The sequence below is a fragment of the Corvus brachyrhynchos genome, unplaced genomic scaffold (genome assembly GCF_000691975.1).
Source record: "Corvus brachyrhynchos isolate BGI_N302 unplaced genomic scaffold, ASM69197v1 scaffold245, whole genome shotgun sequence".
Lineage (NCBI taxonomy): Eukaryota > Metazoa > Chordata > Aves > Passeriformes > Corvidae > Corvus > Corvus brachyrhynchos.
Genome location: NW_008238988.1, coordinates 3,399,476 through 3,417,871, shown reverse-complemented (window position 1 = coordinate 3,417,871; position 18,396 = coordinate 3,399,476). Strand labels below are relative to the sequence as shown.

Genomic DNA, 18,396 nt, shown 5'->3' with positions numbered 1-18,396 from the left:
AAAGCAAGGATGTGGGTGGATTTTTTTTCTCTAATCTCTTTATGTGTAACAATAGTAAGATTAACATTTCAGAAAAAAGCAGGTTCAGACAGCAGGCTTTTGTCTGTGAGGTGATAGTTTTCTATGAGTAGACTCAAAGGCCTCTCAAAGTTCCCTGATTTCTGGTATATTTCAAACATATATTTGTAATAGGAACTGGGGCTCATTTAAAATCGTTTAAAAAATAGTAAATTTGAGTCGTGTAGTCTCTCAGTAGCACAATACAGTGCGGTACTTATTCTTAGGCCCTTTTACAGATGAATCAGTAGTACAGCCCTTGTCTACAAGGTCATTCAGCAAGCACTGCACAGCTCTTGGTTCTTTCTATATTGTTTCCACAGGTGAAACCCAAATATCTGCAAAATCTGCACACATTTGTCGAGATACTCATAGATAGCATCTCTTGTAGTTCATAAGTTGCTACTTTGCCAGGCAGCCAGTGAGAATAATTCAGTGTGCACAGTGACACTGGAGCACCTATAATTTGTGGTATGTACTTTCATTTCATTGTCTTGGTGACTTAAAAGTTTCTGAACTGGGTTGGGGAATGAAACAAAATTGTTTCCTTGCAGTGCAGTGTAGAATCTCTCCTGGTTTGGGCAGCAGCAGTAACACAACTTGTTGGATTTGAAGTTTGCAAGATGCAGCCTTGAGGGTTGTTTTCCCTGTGCACTTGTGTGTCACAGAGCTGCCTTGTCCTGGGTAACACTGGTGGCTCTGTGTGGAAGTCATCTTGCAACTACTATGAGGATGTTCTCTCTAGAGTTCTGTTCTGTTCTCCTTTTTCTGTCTCCTTTTTTTTTTTTTTTCCTAAATCTATTTATAATATATCTATATATATATTTCTAAATAAGATGTAGTCAAACTGATCTGCAGTATTTTGTGACAAGCTTTTTCAAGTTCCTAAAAATGATTTTGATAGTTGACTTGTTAATATTATATATTTAAATACATGAAAACCAATGTTGAGACAGACTTATTGTAAAGACAGGGTTAGTATATTTTTGCTGATGGTATATACAAGTCTGCTGCAGACAGGAAATGGAAGATACCAGCTCATCAATAGTGAGTTTAAAGTTGCACATTTTACTGTATTTTTGAGGTACTCAACTTTTAGTCAATTTTTTTTTTAACTCTTGGGACGTGTTGTATTGATTACTGGTGGGAAGTTTGTTTTTATTTTCCTGCCATAGATTAGGGTTGTGTAGATTTTCACAAACAGGAAAAAACCAATTCTGTTTCTTTCCTATTATCATAGACAAGGTTGGGGTGCAGCAAAATTCTGAAAATTTCCATTTTACTGTCACTGTTTCAATATGCTCTGTATGGAGCATATTGGACTGTGTTCTTGGGACTAGACCAAGCATTATGGCAGAGACTGTTCCTCCAGGTTGTGCTGCTTACTCATCTCTTTTCCCCTTCTGTCAGTGTTCCTCATTAAGGAACATGTTTGGAAGAAAGGGCTCTGCCCGGCAGAAATGTCGCTTTTCTTCCCTTCATTCCCGCGCTGTTCTGTTGCCTGTTCGGTAGCGGCGAGCAGTTCCCTGGCTAGTTTGTATCCTTCCCTTCCCAGAAATCAGCTGCTGCACCCTGTTTCCCCAGCAAGCCCCTGCCCACCACAGGATGAGGCAATAGTAGGACCTAAAGGGCTTCTGCTTTTTTACACTTGTTTCTTTGGAAAGACAAGACTGTAATTTCCTCTTTTGAGATGAGTATCATGACACTGTAAACACATCCTTTGATGACTTCACTGTGTGTGTGTATGGGGAGATGTCTCCTTGTCTTCTGTTCCTGTTTCCTGCTGTCTCCCTGCCCAGTGGATTCTAGAATACAACCTTTAGGGTTTCTGCTTTTGAAGAATCTGGAGTTGTAGCAATAACCTGTTGAAGGAATGAAGTAATTAATGCAAGTTATTCAGTGTTAATTTAAAAGTTTTTAGTTTGATTGTTAGTTCTAGGCATTTTAACTAGAGTTAAACAGCCTTGCTTCTGGATGAGATTAAAAAGAGGAATGAATTTGCAGCTTAGAGTATATTAAGTTCTTCTGACACGCCTGTTATCGCAGCTTCAAAATATCTCATAGCCAAAAACTGCCATCTGCCTTACTGCTTATATTTACAGAATCCTTAATATTTGACACTGTGCTTTGGAAAGACATTCCCTTAAATCTTCTAGGACTAGAATTAAAAAGTCATGCACAGGGCGACATGAGTATGAACAGTACTTTGGTGTAGCAGATTTTTCTGAAGAGTGAAATGGAAACCACAAGCCCTATTTAGTTTGAGAAAAGCTTATATTTTTAAAGGGGCTGAGTTCATCAGTGTGAGTTTTTGATTGCCCTTTCAGTAAGGCACAGTCAAGTGTTTTCCCTAGAGGAGAAGCAAGTTTGAAGTAGCTACAATTACGAAATACTTCAAGCATCGTGATTAATTGGAGAGACTCCTCACTTGGTTCCACCTTAGTAACTCAAATAATTGATATTTTTGTATGACAAATGGTGCTATCCTTTCTCCATTGAAACTTAATAAAGTGATCACTTATTTAGATAAGGAAATCTTCCTGTTTATGCTGTTCTTTTACAGTTTGTTGTTCTGTAAAGTTGTTTTGCTCCAAGCTGTGCAGCTACGCTGGCAGTTGCAGGTGCTTTGCACATGTCCACAGTATAAATTGTTACTCTAGATTGTCATGATTTCCTTATGTGTCTTAATTTGAGTTTAGTGTGTTTTACTGGGGGCGTTTAATTAACCTTCAGTATTTATAACATTTTATCTTTTAAGGATGAAAACCTGGTATATGTCATCTAGTTTATGAATAGTTTGCTTGGTTTATCCCTCTCCTGGACTAGCTTTAAATAAATGGGTAGAGCTTCCAATTTTGGAGATAATAAATAAAAAGAAGCAGTTTAGTTCTAGCGTCAAGTATCAGGTTCTGGTTGCTTTTCTTCAATCAAGTTACCTGTTGCCAGTCACCAGCCATTTGTCCCCTAAAATGATTATTTGTGAAAATTTAGTAGTTTGAGATTCTTGGATGGGGAAAAGTTAGTTGCTTTGTGTGTACAAGTGTTCTAAGCCATTAAGATAATTCAGTAGTGGAGTATATGGAGCATACCACAGTAGTATTTACTCTGAAGATGGAGGAACCTTAAAGCTCATCTTATCCAGCTTAATTAATTTTATAAGTATGCCAAAATTACCATACTGCTATGTACAACACTTGAAACTTTCTTCTTTCCCCTTACTGACTTCCCTAGTGGACAAAGCCTGTTTCAAGTAGTTTTAATTATAGAGCAGTGTTTTGCACTTTGACCACATACAAATAAACTTGTTCCTTGCTGGGATTCCAGCCTGCAGCTACCTGGGCTCTGCTCTTTGGAGTCAGGGGGAATTGGTAACTTTGCTTTCCTTCTCTTCAAGGAAATTTTCATGAAGTGGTTTTAACTAAACTGAAGAGTAGATCTTTCTCAGGCAAAGCTTGTAGTAGCCTCATAGCATTTCAGCTTGCTTCTGCTGTGTATTGATGGAAATTGATGGAACTTCCTATTCATGAGATTTAACACAGCAGGCAGGAGGTGTACTGACTATTCCTTATAAAGTGGTCAGGCTTGGAATTGCATGTTTCCAGTATCTGTTTGTAAGACAGCATTGATAGTGTAGCAAAAACTTACCAGACACTTGTTTTTCTTGCCATTGACCTGTCTTTTTGTGGGATTGCTCGTAGCAAGAGGGAGAATGAAAAGGTACCATATTAAATAGAGGTATAAATAAGGAATAAATGGATAGGGTGGGAAAAAACCCCACAAAACTAAACAAACCCCAAAGATTGCTAGATAATAGTAACTGGTGTGCAGCCAGGGGCTTTGGTTTGAAATGTGCAGTTGTGTTGATAAGAAGGATGTCTAAATTATGGAGAGACTTCTGCATCCAAAGCCTTACTTTGTACTGGCTTGAATCTCTGTGTGAAAATCTATTTGCGGACTGAATCCTGACTTTCCTTTTGCTTGTGAACTAAAGAATGAGTGAATAGAGGCTTGAAAGTCATGTTTTAGAGAATGTTCTTGATTGTGAGATAAACAGTAGACTTGGGATTGAGATCTGATCAGTTTGTGCTGATGTGTTTTCTTGGCTTCATCCTAGTTTTTGATGATGGTGATGAAAGGACCTTGAGACGAACTTCATTATGCTTGAAGGGAGAAAGGCACTTTGCAGAAAGCGAGGTAAGACAGTGGTGGACATGGAATCACAACCAAGTAGTTAATTAATACCTTTTTTATAATAAGATGTTGCAAACCAATGTTGTTTCCCCCTTTTCCATGTAGACACTTGATCAACTGCCACTAACCAATCCAGAGCACTTTGGAACTCCAGTTATTGGGAAGAAATCTAATAGAGGGAGAAGATCTTCTCTTCCTGTGTAAGTTTTGACAGTGTTCTGTTTTTCATTTAGTGCCCTTTGCTAAACCTGAGGCAGTCCCATTGAAGTTGCAATACTCTGAATGCTCTATCACCTGAATTGTGTGCAAAGCTGATAGACATGGTCATATGCTAGCAATATTATAAAATTAAAGGTTTAGTATCCTTAAGGCCATTTATGCTTCTTTCATGTAATAGGAAACATAATAGGCTTTTAAACCTTCTTTATACTACTATATGCACAGTAAAAAAAAAAAAAAAGGTGCGTTTTAATTTTTGGGGTAGAGATCATTTCTCTTTGCTTCATGTTTGTGCACAATCAAAACCTGAGTCATGTCTGCAATTCTAACATGATGCTGTTGTGAAATACTACTACTTGAAAAGAATTTCTACTGAATTCCTCTTACAAAGTGCACTTAGTATTTAAGTGTATTTCAGGCAATTTCAGCTCTTAAAATTCTAACTTTGTTTTTGAAACTTTGCAAAATAGAAAGAAAAATCTGCTTGTAATCTGGTTGTGCATTCAAGTAGTAACTTAAGACATAAACTTTAAAATATTGTACATTTTGATAATTTAGTACTGAAGATGAAAAGGAAGAAGAAAGTAGTGAAGAAGAGGATGAAGATAAAAGGCGCCTCAATGATGAATTGCTTGGCAAGGTTGTGAGTGTGACTTCTAATTCAGAGAAGGCAGACTGGTACCCAGCTTTGGTGAGTTCCTTTTACAGCAAAGCTGTGAATGTAGTCAGGCTAAGCTCTACTCCCATTGCTAAAAATACAAGTGTTTTGCAGTATCTATGAAGAGTAGGAAAGCAGAGATTAACATTTATGTGTAAGTTACTGTTTCATGGTGTTAAAGTGCTTTAGAACTGCTTACAAAATGATCAGTGTGTAATGATACTTTTCTTCTAAAAATAAAATATGTTAGGACTTGCACTGCCAAGCACTTAAGAGGATCTAGATCTATGAATTTAATTGCAGTGGGATTTTAATTCTTTTCTAAATGTAATTGTCTTTTCTCCTAGACTTACAGTTTTATGAAATACTCATTTCCTTGATGCTTGCATTTGCACCAGTGGTCAGTTACTCTAGGAGCAGATGTTGGTGGTTATTTGTATTTGACTGTCACTAAATGATAAAGGTGTTCATTGCCATTGCTGATAATAAATATACATTAAATAAGTCCAAGTCCAAGTAGACTTGTACTGTAAGGTAGACTCTTTGCATCTCATTGATACACATAGAAAAGTTGACATGTGCCTATTAAAAGTTGCATTCTGCAGAAAACTTTTTGGTATTTTCAGACATGGTGTAATGTAGGGTGAATAATTGACACTGCCTTATCCACCTGTATATACCTCAATTTAAAATGTGGTATTGTACATGTTCTGGTTGTAGTTCTCTTTATTAATGACAGATTCTTGCTAACATTGTTCTTAACTGGTGGATTAAGTTCCTGGAGGTCATATATTTGCATTTAACATTTTCTGCTCATACATGATCTAGAGCAAAACAAACTTGTTCTGTTAGTGGTAATACAAATACTGCAAATGCATTTTTATCGCTTTTTTTAGACCTAGAGATGAAACCATTGTGGAAGGATGTGTGGAAGGTTTTCAGAGTGGTTTATGTTATCCACACCTCAATAAACAAACCAAAAACCCAACTTATCTCTCAGTTTAAATGCCAAAAATGAGAAACTGGTATAAAATAAATGGGTTTGTAACTTTTTAAATAGATGCTTTTAAAATGTGTGAACAAGAATAAAAAAACCAGAGTGAAGGAACAGGGTCCTGTGATGTGACCTCAGTAGATTAGTTTTGAGTTTCCAAATGAAATTTTAAACTTTTGGCTTGTACATAACAAGTCAATAGTTTGGGGTAAATTACTTCTTGAAATTTGTTGTTGTTGGCTGTAGTAGTATAAATTGAAGTAGGTTTGTTTACCCAATACTGGAAATATAATAGAAGAAACAGAAAACAGCTGTTTTCCTGCAGTCTGTATTTCTTTCCTTTCAAGATCAGCTTTTTTTTTGGTTTTTTTTTGATAAAGGAATGTTTTATTTGAATCTTCAGGTTGTGTCACCGAGCTGCAATGACGACGTCACCGTGAAAAAGGACCAGTGTTTAGTTCGATCCTTTGCAGATTCCAAGTTGTAAGTGATAGCTCACTTTGATTAGATGTCTGTGGGAGGGAATTGGGAAACTAATCACATATTGCTCCTGAAGACATTATTTCTTCCAAAAGGAAAAGGTACAATTTTCTGTAATGCTGGATGGACACATTTGGCGTTCACAATCTATTTCCAGCTGACTCCTTCTGTGCTTCCTCACCCTTCTTTCCATTATGTGTAACAACAAGAATTCATTGAATCAAGAAAGTTTCTGGTGCTTCTTCATTTAAAATATCAACAACTTGAAAAAGTGAAAACATCCAGGTGTTTACACTTTAAATCATTTCTGTCCTTTAAAGTGTGAGTTTTGGTTTTAATTATTTCCCTTACTGCCTTAAATTACCCTCTTTATGGGTGTCTGTTGTAGTAGCGTGGGTATCTTTCTCATTACCTCCAGTGCCCAGATGTTCATAGCTGTTTAGGTAGTTTATAAGGGTTTAATCTACTTTTTAATAGAAAAGAGATTTTTAAGAGACTTGTTAATTAAATTGTTTGCAGAATCTGAATAATATTCCTGCAAAAAGAAAGAAAGGTCCTGTTAGTCCATCCTCCACTCCAAAAGGGAGAGGGAGGAGGGAGGGACGGAGTTGTGTATCTTACTTAGGGAATAATATATTCATAAGAGCATGAAGACTGGGTTTTGGCGTTTTTTTAATGGCTGCTCCCATTTATTTCTCTTCATTGTACTTGCACTGTATCTGTGTCAATGTCTTGTAACTAAAAACTTCCTTGCCAAAGGCTGCTTGTCACCCTCCTTTCTTTCAAAGTGAGCAGTTTTTGATTTTTGATAGCCATGATTTTGAGTAGGTTGCAAGACTTAGCTCATTTTGGCCTCTTAATGTAGGCCTGTATCATCAGCCTTCCGGATAAGCCTGGCTCCTTCTATACTGAAGGTTGAATGTTACTGGTAAAACATCTAGATCTGTTCTGTTTCACTTCTGGGTTTTTTTGCCCCCCCCATAGCATGATAGCTTTATCTTCAGAAAATGGCAGCCTCTGATTCCTGAGGTTTTACTCCAGATTTTCTGAAATAATGAAGGAAAAAAGAAAAAAAAGTATTAGACTAACTCACTTGTAAGGCTTTCCCTGCAGTTTGGTTAGGATTTCTCTTGTAACTCAGTGACTGGATATCCAGTATGGCTTTGGAACAGAACAACCTCCATATGTTTTGCTGTGAGAACACTTCTGTAATTCAAAAATTAGAATCAACTGTCTATCAATGCAAATCTGTGAATTGGCTTCACTGTTGTTCTGTACTAGTAAAAAGGCATTTTGAAAATAGAGGACTTGCTTCTGTCCTCTTAGCTAGATCCTTGTTTTGGAGAGCAGCTGTTGATTCTTGTGAATATTTTCAGTTCAGAAAATTATTTTTGCCTATATGTTTTACCTTTGCAAATTTTTGCAGATAAGCATTTAAAATAAAGAACATTTACAATTTTTTTCTTTATTATTTAAGGATACTTTAATGCCTGAATTTCAAAGACAGGTTGGAAACTTACCCTGGGTATCTTACTCTTGTATTAGGACCTACAATAACAGGTGCCTATGCAATTAGTTGTTAGGAAGGGTCTTGCAAATGAGCACTAAAACTTGAAAATCTTAGAAATTCCTGGTTTTCTATGTCAAATGTTGGCTTTTCTGTGATGTAAAAATAATCACAAAACCTTATTCTTTTACAGTTACTCAATAGCAAGAAAAGACATTAAGGAACTAGATCTTCAAAACTTACCAAAATCAGAGTCCTCTCCTAGAAAAGGTAAGCTAGAATCAATTCAAGGTGTTTAAAAGAAGTAACTTCATACAAAGGTTCTTTACCATTTGCAGAAAAATGATGACTTGTTCATTTCTGATAATTGCTCTTGGATATTTTGCAAACCTTTTTAAATGGGATAAATTAGAGAAACTTCAGATGTAGTTGCTGCCTTATTAAAATACTACCTAGTAGAAATGTTCTTTATTTGATTTTTATTATTTTGATCCAGTCCAAATTTGTGGAAAATGAATAGAATATTTTCAGGGTAGTCTGTTTGAAATGTCAGTGAGCAATGGAATATATAGTTACCTCTCCTAATGCTAAAATTTTGTGCTATTGCTCAAAACACTATTTACATTAATGATACTCAGACAGCAAGGTGTAAACTTCATAACAACAACAGTCTGTGATTAATACTTAATTTAAAAATACAGTTATAGAATTTGATGGATGGATGACATGGATACCACAATCCATCAAAACATGAAATGTGTTAAAGAGAAATGCTTAGATTTTATTTATTAAAAATTAGAGTAAAAAATGCCACCCAGCAACAAAAAAGTCCCCACTCAACAACAACAGTATCTGGTTTGAGTAAAGGTGTGGAGCAGCTCCTTAACAAGTCAAGATTTAAAATGCTTCAAATGAAAGCTTGAGGTAGTTTTGATTGATATGTCTAATATTAAATGATTTCTCTTCTACTTTGTTCTTAATAGCTGTTTCACAGTACAAGAACTTCAGAACAGCCAAAAAAAAATAGCAGATGCCAGGTTTGAGATAAATTGAAGAAAGGGACTTTTTTCCCCTTTGTGTGCAGAACATAATTGGGTTGTGACGTTCCTTGCTACAAGGGAATATTTTGGAACCAAAGGTACTAATGGTTTCAAAAAAAACCAGGAGTTGAGACCAATGTCTGGAGGTTTTTCTGTCAGCAGTGTTAAAAACTGGTGCCTTTTCTTCTCCAGTAACACTGAGCAGTTCATTGCAGTATGTTCTTCTTTTGGGTGTTTTTCTGGCTCCTTTATTAAAATCTTTTATTGTGACTGAGGGGCAGATTTTGGGGTTATCTGGGTTTGTTTTGCTTTGTTGTTTTCCACCCTTAGAGCACCTCTTCAAGGAAAAGAATTTGAGGTATTACAATTGTACATGTGTGATTTGTGCCTGTCCCATCACTCCTTTGCTCACTAATATGTTTTTCCTCTGTTCCAGACATTAATGTCACATCTCTCTAGGCAGTGGTTTGTTTTCTTTATTTTTTTTTTTTCAATCTAAGGCATGATGATATTTTGGAAAGAGCAAAGTAAGCCTTTGGTGCTTGATCTGTGATTTATTCATTGCATTTAAGTTCGTGTTGTGATTTACAAGAAGGTGAAAAGGAAATAAAAACTGCTTTGTGACTCTGAATGCTGCAGATGAGGTAAAGCCAGGGCCCTTTCTTCTGCAGGGCTACAGGAGGCAACCACGTTTCTCAGCACCAGGGGTGTTCCTCGGAACTGGAAAATGGACATCAGTGAAATTCTGGAGTCCTCCAGCAGTGATGAGGAGGATGGAGCTGCTGCAGAAACTGATGAAGAGGAACAAAAAAGAGAAGAGAAAACTGAAGAAGTAGCGGTGAGTCTGGACAATTTGTCATTTTTTTTAGGGATAATTTAATAACTTGCTTGCCTGAAAATCCTGCACTTTCCAATATATTATTCTCAGACTTAGCTCACTTCAGTGTCTTTTCAGACCTGTTCATCTTCTCTCTGCTACAGTTGTGTTTATTGGGATTTGTGAGCAGTGGCAACTTGTCTCCTGTTACCCAGTGAAGAAACTGGAGACAAATCTCAGAAACTAGGAATTCAAGGCAGAGAAGAGTGAAAAGTTCTGGGTCAAAAGAAAAGGCAAAACCAAAAAACTTATGTTGAGCCCTAATAGTAGTAGTTCCACCTTCAATGCAGTATCTTTGTATTTTTCTTTTGTATTTTCCTTTGTTATGTAGGTTATATAAAAAGTAACTTTTTTCTGAAAACAGTGTGATTTGAAAAAAAAAAAGACAAAAATTTCAAAAGCAGGAGGTTGACTGAAACTGTGAGCTAATTCACAGGGCAGTAAATGCTGTTTAGAGCAGTACAGGACTGACCTTCTTGTGTGTTAGGTTGGGAATCATAGAATGATGTGGTGGATGGACTTTTTGTCTAATGTGTTGGGGCATGTACAGACTGGGAGAGGAATTCATGGAGAGCAGCCCTGTGGAGAAGCACTTGGAGTTCTCATGGTTAACAGGCTGGACGTGAGCCAGCAACGAGCACTCGCAGCTCAGAAAGCCAAACGTGTCCTGGGCTGCATCAAACAGAGGATTCTCCACTTTACTCTGCTCTCGTGAGACCCCACTGGAGCTTTTTGTACAGCTCTGGGGTCCTCAGCACAGGAGAGACCTGTTGGGAGTTGCTCCGAGGGCTGGAGCCAGGTTGAGAGAGCTGGGGGTGCTCATCTGGAGAGCAGAAGGCTCTGGGAGAGACCTGAGAGTCCCTTCCAGTGCCTAAAGGGGCTCCAAGAGAGCTGGAGAGGGACTTTGAACAAAGACACAGAGTGATAAGACAAGGGGAAATGGTTTTAAACTGAGAGAGGAGAGATTTAGGTTAGACATTGGGAAGAATTTGTTCCCTGTGAGAGTGCTGAGGCCCTGGCACAGGTTGCCCACAGAAGCTGTGGCTGCCCCATCCCTGGAATTGTTCCAGGCCGGGTTGGATGGGGTGTGGAGTGCCCTGGTCTAGTGGAAGGTGTCTCCATGCAGGGAATTAGAACTGGATGATATTTAAGGTCCCTTTCAACCCAAATCATGGAATGTGATTCTATGATTCTCATATGAACAGTAAAATGCTTTTTCTGCATTGGAATATTTTAAGTGGCTCCTTTTCCATAAAGTTAGCCAGTTTCTTCGTGCCATCAAAACTGTCGTTAGAGAATTCCCTTCTATTTCTGCTCCCTGGTTGTAACCTGGATGTTGGATTTAGAAGCATGGGCGGAGGTGGGGGGAGGGGGGAAGGGAGGCACTGCGGGATTTTTTGGTTTTCCCACCGCGCCATTCTCTCAATACACCGTGAAAACATAAACCGCAAACCCCAAGCGCGGTCTGTGTGCTGGGAGGAAGGTCAAACGCCGCTTCCCTTTCCCCTTCCCTTCCCTTCCCTTCCCACCCGGAATGGCCGATGGCGCTTGGCGGCGGCCTCGGCGTTCCCAGGGCAACCGAGAGCGGGCGCGGCGCAGGCGCGGGGAGCGGCCGCGGGAGCCGGGGCTGGCCGGGGGCTCGGAGATGGGCTGGCCCTTCCTTCTGCCTTTCATCTAATGCCTCGCTTTCTCCTTAGTATTACTGTTTCGTTTTATTAATTTTTTGGGGTGTGTGCGAAAGAGAATGTAAGTAATGCCGGTTAACTGCGGCCGCCGCGCGGGGAGAGAGCGAGCGCGAGCGAATATTTGGAAGTCAGGCTGAAAATATGTCCAGGCAGTGGGCAGATTAGATAGAAAGGAAGTAAAACCATTTTACGTTTGAAAGAATGCAGCTCCTAGGTAAGGATCGTGTGCTTTAATCGGTGATGTGAGCGTGGTGGTTGGGGATGGGGGTTTGACTTGGGTTTCTGATCTGGGAACTGTCTGGTGGAGCTTGCAGCCAGGGAAGATCTTTCCAGGTAAAAAAAAAAAAAAAAGACAATAAGAATCTATTTTTAGGTGTGAATTTTATGCTTTGATATCAGTGTTTTGGAAAATGGGGTAGATGTCTGTATGGGAATAATGGTATGATAAGATAAATCTAAGATAAATGTGTGCAGAAATGAAAAATCCTCTGGGTTTTTTCCCCTCTGTTTGCAGTGAAAAAGACTGAATAGGCCACATTTTGCAGGGTGTGAACTGTTGCAGTCTCTATTGCTCTGTCTGTATTAACACTGATCAAAATTGCAGAGTATCAGTCACTGAAAATCAAGGATTGCCATACTAGTTTTCTAATATCCGTTTTTATTATCGTTTTTCATGCCTATTGCATAAAGTGGTGTGTGTTTCAAACAAAGAAGGGGGAGGGGGAAGCTTGGTGGTTTAAAAAAAAATAAAAAAATGCATGCCTGTAAAAGAAATAGAGATTTATTTTTAAAGAATGTTGTTAATGTAAAATAGTGAAGCAAAGGATTCCAGACAGGTGGATGTGCTGATAGGAGAAGCTGTGGAATCCATTATTTCCAGGTGACAGGTAGGCATGTAAGGTGAGCATCTTCATGCTGGAGCTGTGTAGCAGAGGGTAGATATGAATCTTTTTAGATAATGTCAGAGCAGAACTGTCATGATTGCCTATTAAATCAAATTCTCGATTCAGCTGTTAGAATACATATTTTTAATTGTGGGCCGTGCTAGATATTGCAATAGACAACATTTAGGGAATTTAAGGAATTCCTATTTTCTTTTCCCCTAGAGAGGCAGTAATAGTGGCTGCAGAGAGAATCGACAAGTGAATGATTGGAGGGTTTTTGCCTGTATTTGATTACAGATGCTGAATTACTGAAATTTTACATTTTCTAGAGTGCTTCCTTTTATTAATCAAGGTCAAAAATAGCTTCTGTCCATCCTCTCCCAGAATATTCTCAGTGGATTTTTTTGTTTTAGAACTGTAATTGGTTATATTATTAGAGATGGGAGCGAGATTATTAAAAACACCTTTTTATTTCCCCCCATTCCCATCTTTTGATATGCACAGCAGCTTTGCTGTCAGGGCCTGTCCAGCTGCTGCCCAGCCATGATAGGCCATCATTAAATAATCAAATGGACACAGACCTACTTAATATGTAATCACAGGATAAAGTCAGTCAGAAAAGTCTAATTCTGGAATGGAAAGGATCCTATTTTTCTGAAGTAGGATCTTTTATAATGATAACGGAGCAGAGAGATCTGCTGTAGCTGGTGACATTAGATCCTGCCATTTTTCCAGTGGCTGGGTTAAAAATCTGCAACTTTGTTTTGACGGAAACTGTCTTCCTAACTGTGTTGCCTTTTATACCATCTTTAAGAGGTGGTAGAATTGGTACTACCAGGTTTCCAGGCTTTACATGGCTTTTGTAAGCTAAGGAGGGGGAACAAATTTAGTGTTGGCTTGGTGCTTCTCCTCCTCATCCGTGGTGAGTGACTTGTGTGGTCCACAATTGACTGAGAAGGAGGACAGTGTGGTCCACAATTGACTGGGAAGGAGGACAATGTGGAAATTGCTTGTCATGGACTCTAACAGGGATTGCATTACACAGAGCTACTCAGCATGTTCAAATTGTTGGAATTTTGGTAATACATGGTGCAACTCAGGATTATTTTCTGTTAACAATTGAGGTTTTAATAATGCATTTCATAAAAAGTGAAAAACTCTAGAGGTATTATACAAAAAAATTCTTGATCGAATGAAGATTACAAGAATCACTCAGTTAGTTTGACTCCAGATAAAAATCTGGATATTGCTTTTGGTTCTTACCCAGTCTTCAACATGTCAGAATAAGATAATTAACTGTGTTTGGAGGGTACATTTGGCTGTCAATGCACTGCAGCTAAAAGGAAAGAGAAAATCTTAACTCCAGTATCTCCACATAGAAGTAAAAGCTTTTGGAACATTACCTGATTTTTATTCAAAACAGGTTGTATCTAGTACTGTATTTGCTTGTATTTAAGTTGTTTTGTCAGGGAAGAAGAAAGAAGAATCTAATCTAAACATAACGTAGTGAAGCAAAGGATTCTAGACAGGTAAATGTGCTGGTAGGAGAAGCTGTGGAATCCATTGCAATCCATCACGTTTGTTTCTCAAGCTTAAATATTCAAATACTCCCTGTTTTTACAAGGGGATGTGTAAACAACATTTGGTTTTGACTCTCAGTCTCCCTGTGAGCCATTTTGATTCCATTAGAATCAAGATCTTAACATGCAGTTATTTGAAATATCTTTTCAGTATACATTCTTAACAGATACATTCACTTAAGACCAGAGTAAAGGCAAGGAATTTCTTCAGAAAAAAATTCCAGCTAGCTGGTCTCCATGGCTCATTGAGGGAAGAGTTGTAGCACATCCAGGTGTTTGCTTAGAGGGATTTTCTTTTTGGCTTATTTCTGACAGACACCTGGAGGATGTATGTGTGTAGCATGTTTAACGGGGTATGTTCATTTAACGTTTTTAAGGTTCTTGCATCACAACGGCATCAAAAAAATCAGTCACAATTGCTTTACATCTTTGAAAAGGGAAGATGCCAGAGGCATTTTCCAATGTTCCTATTCTGCAAATAAGCGAGGATTTCAGTTCTCATGATAAGTTGTTACCATATATTTTATTAGCATTAAGTCCATAAAGGAAGGATGAGAAATCCATGATGTGTTTTAGGAGGCTTGAAATTCCTACAAATAATTAGTAGACAACTATTACAATATGTACATTTTGCTTCAAGATAATTCTTGTTCCCCATGTAGGCTTTGCTCTAAGTAACTGTGGGAGATCATATAAAATCAAACCAAATTTCCATGTCTGTTGCAACCTATTTGTATTTTAAAATAACATGGAAATAGCTGACTCTAGAAGTTAAGTACAGGAAAACAGTAATTTCAAAGTTAATGAAGGGTGATATTCAGAAAGAAGTGGTTTATTAGATACTAGGAAGAAATTCTTCCCTGTGAGGGTGGGGAGGCCCTGGCACAGGTTGCCCACAGAAGCTGTGGCTGCTCCATCCCTGGAAGTGTTCCAGGCCAGGTTGGATGGGGCTCGGAGCAACCTGGTATAGTGGAAGGTGTCCCTGCCCATGGCAGGAGATGGATCAAGATGGTTTTTCAGATCCCTTCCAATCCAAACCATTCTAAGATTATATTATTTATATATATAAAACCCCCTGAGCAGCTGTGATGTGTAATGCACAGAATAGCCTTTAAAAATAGCTAAACATTGATTAGCTAATCCTCCTTCTCATGCATGTGTGCATTTGTAGGAGTTCTGGCTACTGTGAAGCACAGCCTGCATCATACCATGCAAAAATGTTCTTTAAAGACTTTCTTGCTCACAGTTTTATACAAACAGGCATTCTCAGAATGTCACTCCAAGAGAAGTTGCAAACTGAGGCACAGCTCTGGAGTGAGTCATTGTTGGTTTGTGGAATTTCTGGTTCTTGTTGGTACAAATTAACATTTTAAGACCACTCTCATCTCCACGTGGTTTAAATCTCTTAACTTGTTGCAATCAGTTTAATTCTTGTCATTTCCTTAATTAGTTTTCAAGCTTGGCGTTAGAAAGCAAATGTGCAAGTGATGAAATCGCATTGAAGTACTCTGAAGCAACAAAATTACATTAACTGTAATTCTGGCAGCTTGTCTTGATCATCTCCTCCTCTGAACTCCAAATCCTGTGTGTGCTGTTCTTCCTCTTCACCTGCATTTCTTTCACAGAAGCATTTATGGTCTTGTCATTCTATTTATAACATGAAAGAAAGATCTGTCCCTGGTAGCTCCACCTCGTATTGCTTGAGTTCAGGGTGTACGTGCTTGTAGGTAGAGATTCATTCTTTCTTTTGTAGAAGAAACTGTTTCATCCTTTGTGCTCCCACTCAGCCCTAAAGGTTGGCACCCACAGAAGCTTTAACATCTTTCTGTAGAGTAAATGATGAGTCAAGATAACAGAGCCACGTTCTTGTTTAAAATCATGCTAAGGGCAGAAGCAAAACTCATGGTGGCTCGAAACCAAGTGAAGCAAAACCAGTTACAAGAGTTCTACACGTTTTCTGTATGCTTCATGGTTCTTAGCATAGAGTTTTAGAAAATACATGAATGCTGATAGTGTTGCTTGGAAGGAAGTAAGAAATGGAGTTGGGAAAGGAACATGTCCATTATACAAAGATAATGTTCACTGTTGATTTTATTGTTTTACCATTTACAGTGTTCTCTAATGGATGTGGCCTGCTCGTCAGAAAGGAGGAAAAAAATCTCAAATGCATAAAATTTCAATCTTTTAGTTAGAAAAGGGGCATCTTGGAGATTTTTATTTATTTTCATTTAAATTAAATTCAGCCTCTCATCCTGAAATGAAAAAGTTTTTCTCATGTTGCATTTAGCTGTGGGTATTGGATGAACAGAGGAAAGGTCTCAGTTTTGAACTCCTGCAGCTTAAAATTTTCATGTTGTTTTGCCTCTCACTTGGACTTACCTTTGGCTACAGTCTTCCCCTTTTTGTATAGGAAAAAATGAAATGGAGAGACAGAACTCTCTTTAGTAAGTGGTTTTAAACAATTATCACTGTGAATTTATTTATGCCCAGTCTAAAATGGGCACAAATGTCTGAATAGTAGCAGTGAGTTTTGGAGAGCAGCACTGTTACCCTGGTTCCTGCTGGAAATCAATGCTGGGAATTTCAGCTCTCCGTTTGCTCCCTGATGGTGATCACAGGTTATGGCATCAACATTTCTCAGGTGTTTCCTTGATTTGGGTGCAGATTTACAGGAGCTTAGATGAACCCCTATGGCAGAGGAGTTGGAACTAGATGGTCTTTAAAGTCCATTCCAGCCCAACCCATTCTATGACTTTATGATGGCTGATATATTTAAAGTAAAACTCAGCTCTAAATCACAACACCAGAAAGTCTTGGGAATTCTTTTACGTCCAGTTCCAAACGGATAACCCTGGTAAAAAAATGACATCTTATCCTCATGTTGCAATAAGCATATCCATGGAGGGTTGGTCTTTCTCATTTTGGCCAGAAGCAAAGGAGCAGCTGATCCATGATTTATTCTATGGTGACAGTCACTCACGTCTTACTCAAGTGACTCCTCAAAAGGATTTGGTGCCTGTTCTGGCATCAGTACCAGGCACAGTTCAGACTCCCTCTGTCAGTGGGCTCATACACCATCAACAGAGAGAAGCAGGTGCAGAATTTGGGATATCTCACACGGGTGGATGATTATTGCAGACAGGTTTTATGCCCCCAAGCCTATAAAGCTTTTCATCTTTCGTTTTTGCTTTTCTTCAGCTGAAAGTACTTAGTCTCAGTGGAAGAGTTAAATTCTGGCTGCAAGATTGGTATTTCTAACCTACATGTCTGCTGTTCTGACCCACAGTTCTGGTTTGGCATTGTGCCCACACTGAAGAAATGGCTTTAATTTAACTATTCAGAAGTAATTCTGAATGTTTACTGTTACTTAGATGTATTTAGTTTGCACAGTTTGAGCTGAATTGCCTATAGTCACTAAACATTACAGTAAACGGTAGAAATTTCTCGATCTTGAAGTTATTTTGCAGTCTAGATAGAGAGAAAAAAGCTGTGGTTTCTATAGCAATACTTCACTTGATAACCTGGAAGAGCATGCTAATTCTATAGATAACTGTTTCTCCTTATATAATCCCCATAATGTGCTGAGCAAATGGTAACTGATGCTGTACAGTGTTGTGATTACACATTTAATTTCCTCCAATTATTCCCCAAGAAAAATTAGTAAAGTAAGACACAGATATTGTCTCTGCCTGATTGTAGCTGAGCCCTGTTGGGTTTAGAAGCTCAGAATTCGGTGAAGCAGGCAGGGCTGGGATTCATTCTGATGCTGAGCAGATTGCTTTCTGGTTAGCAAGCCACTAGCATGTACATCCCCATTTCCCTGCCTATCTCCCTGCCTTGAAGCTTAAAGTTTACCGAATGCAGAGATGACTGAAATTTAAATTGTTGTTCTGGTTTCCTTCTGGAACTGCTTGTCACTTCCCTGTTATTTTTAATAATGTAATGATAAGATTTTTTGACACGTACTGTACATCTTTCCTTCAAGACAGCTGCAGCCTGCCTTGTGCAAACTGCCAGGCTGGCAGGAAGAAAGTGGCATGCAGAAAGCATTGCAGGGAAAAGGTTTCCTCTTTTTTTTTTTTTTTTTTTTTTTTTTGGTCTCTGCTAGAATCTCAAAATTCCATGAAGATACGTGGATGTTATTTCTTTTCCCTGCCTCCTCCACACCCCAATAAATTTACTTTATTTTAATGACTTTCACTGGAATAAAAGAATATCTTTATT

General features: G+C 38.4%; 1 protein-coding gene across 2 annotated transcripts in view; it reads left to right on the top strand.

Annotated features, from left to right (window-relative positions):
* Positions 1-18,396, top strand: part of ARID4A (AT-rich interaction domain 4A) — a 47,041-nt gene that overhangs the window by 10,230 nt on the left and 18,415 nt on the right. For both annotated transcript variants that reach the window (XM_017738868.1, XM_008637292.2), the window contains exons 5-10: positions 4,172-4,251; positions 4,354-4,448; positions 5,026-5,158; positions 6,523-6,602; positions 8,300-8,376; positions 9,818-9,984. In XM_017738868.1, coding sequence (XP_017594357.1) covers positions 4,172-4,251; positions 4,354-4,448; positions 5,026-5,158; positions 6,523-6,602; positions 8,300-8,376; positions 9,818-9,984 — 632 coding nt within the window. The remainder of the gene's footprint in view (positions 1-4,171; positions 4,252-4,353; positions 4,449-5,025; positions 5,159-6,522; positions 6,603-8,299; positions 8,377-9,817; positions 9,985-18,396) is intronic.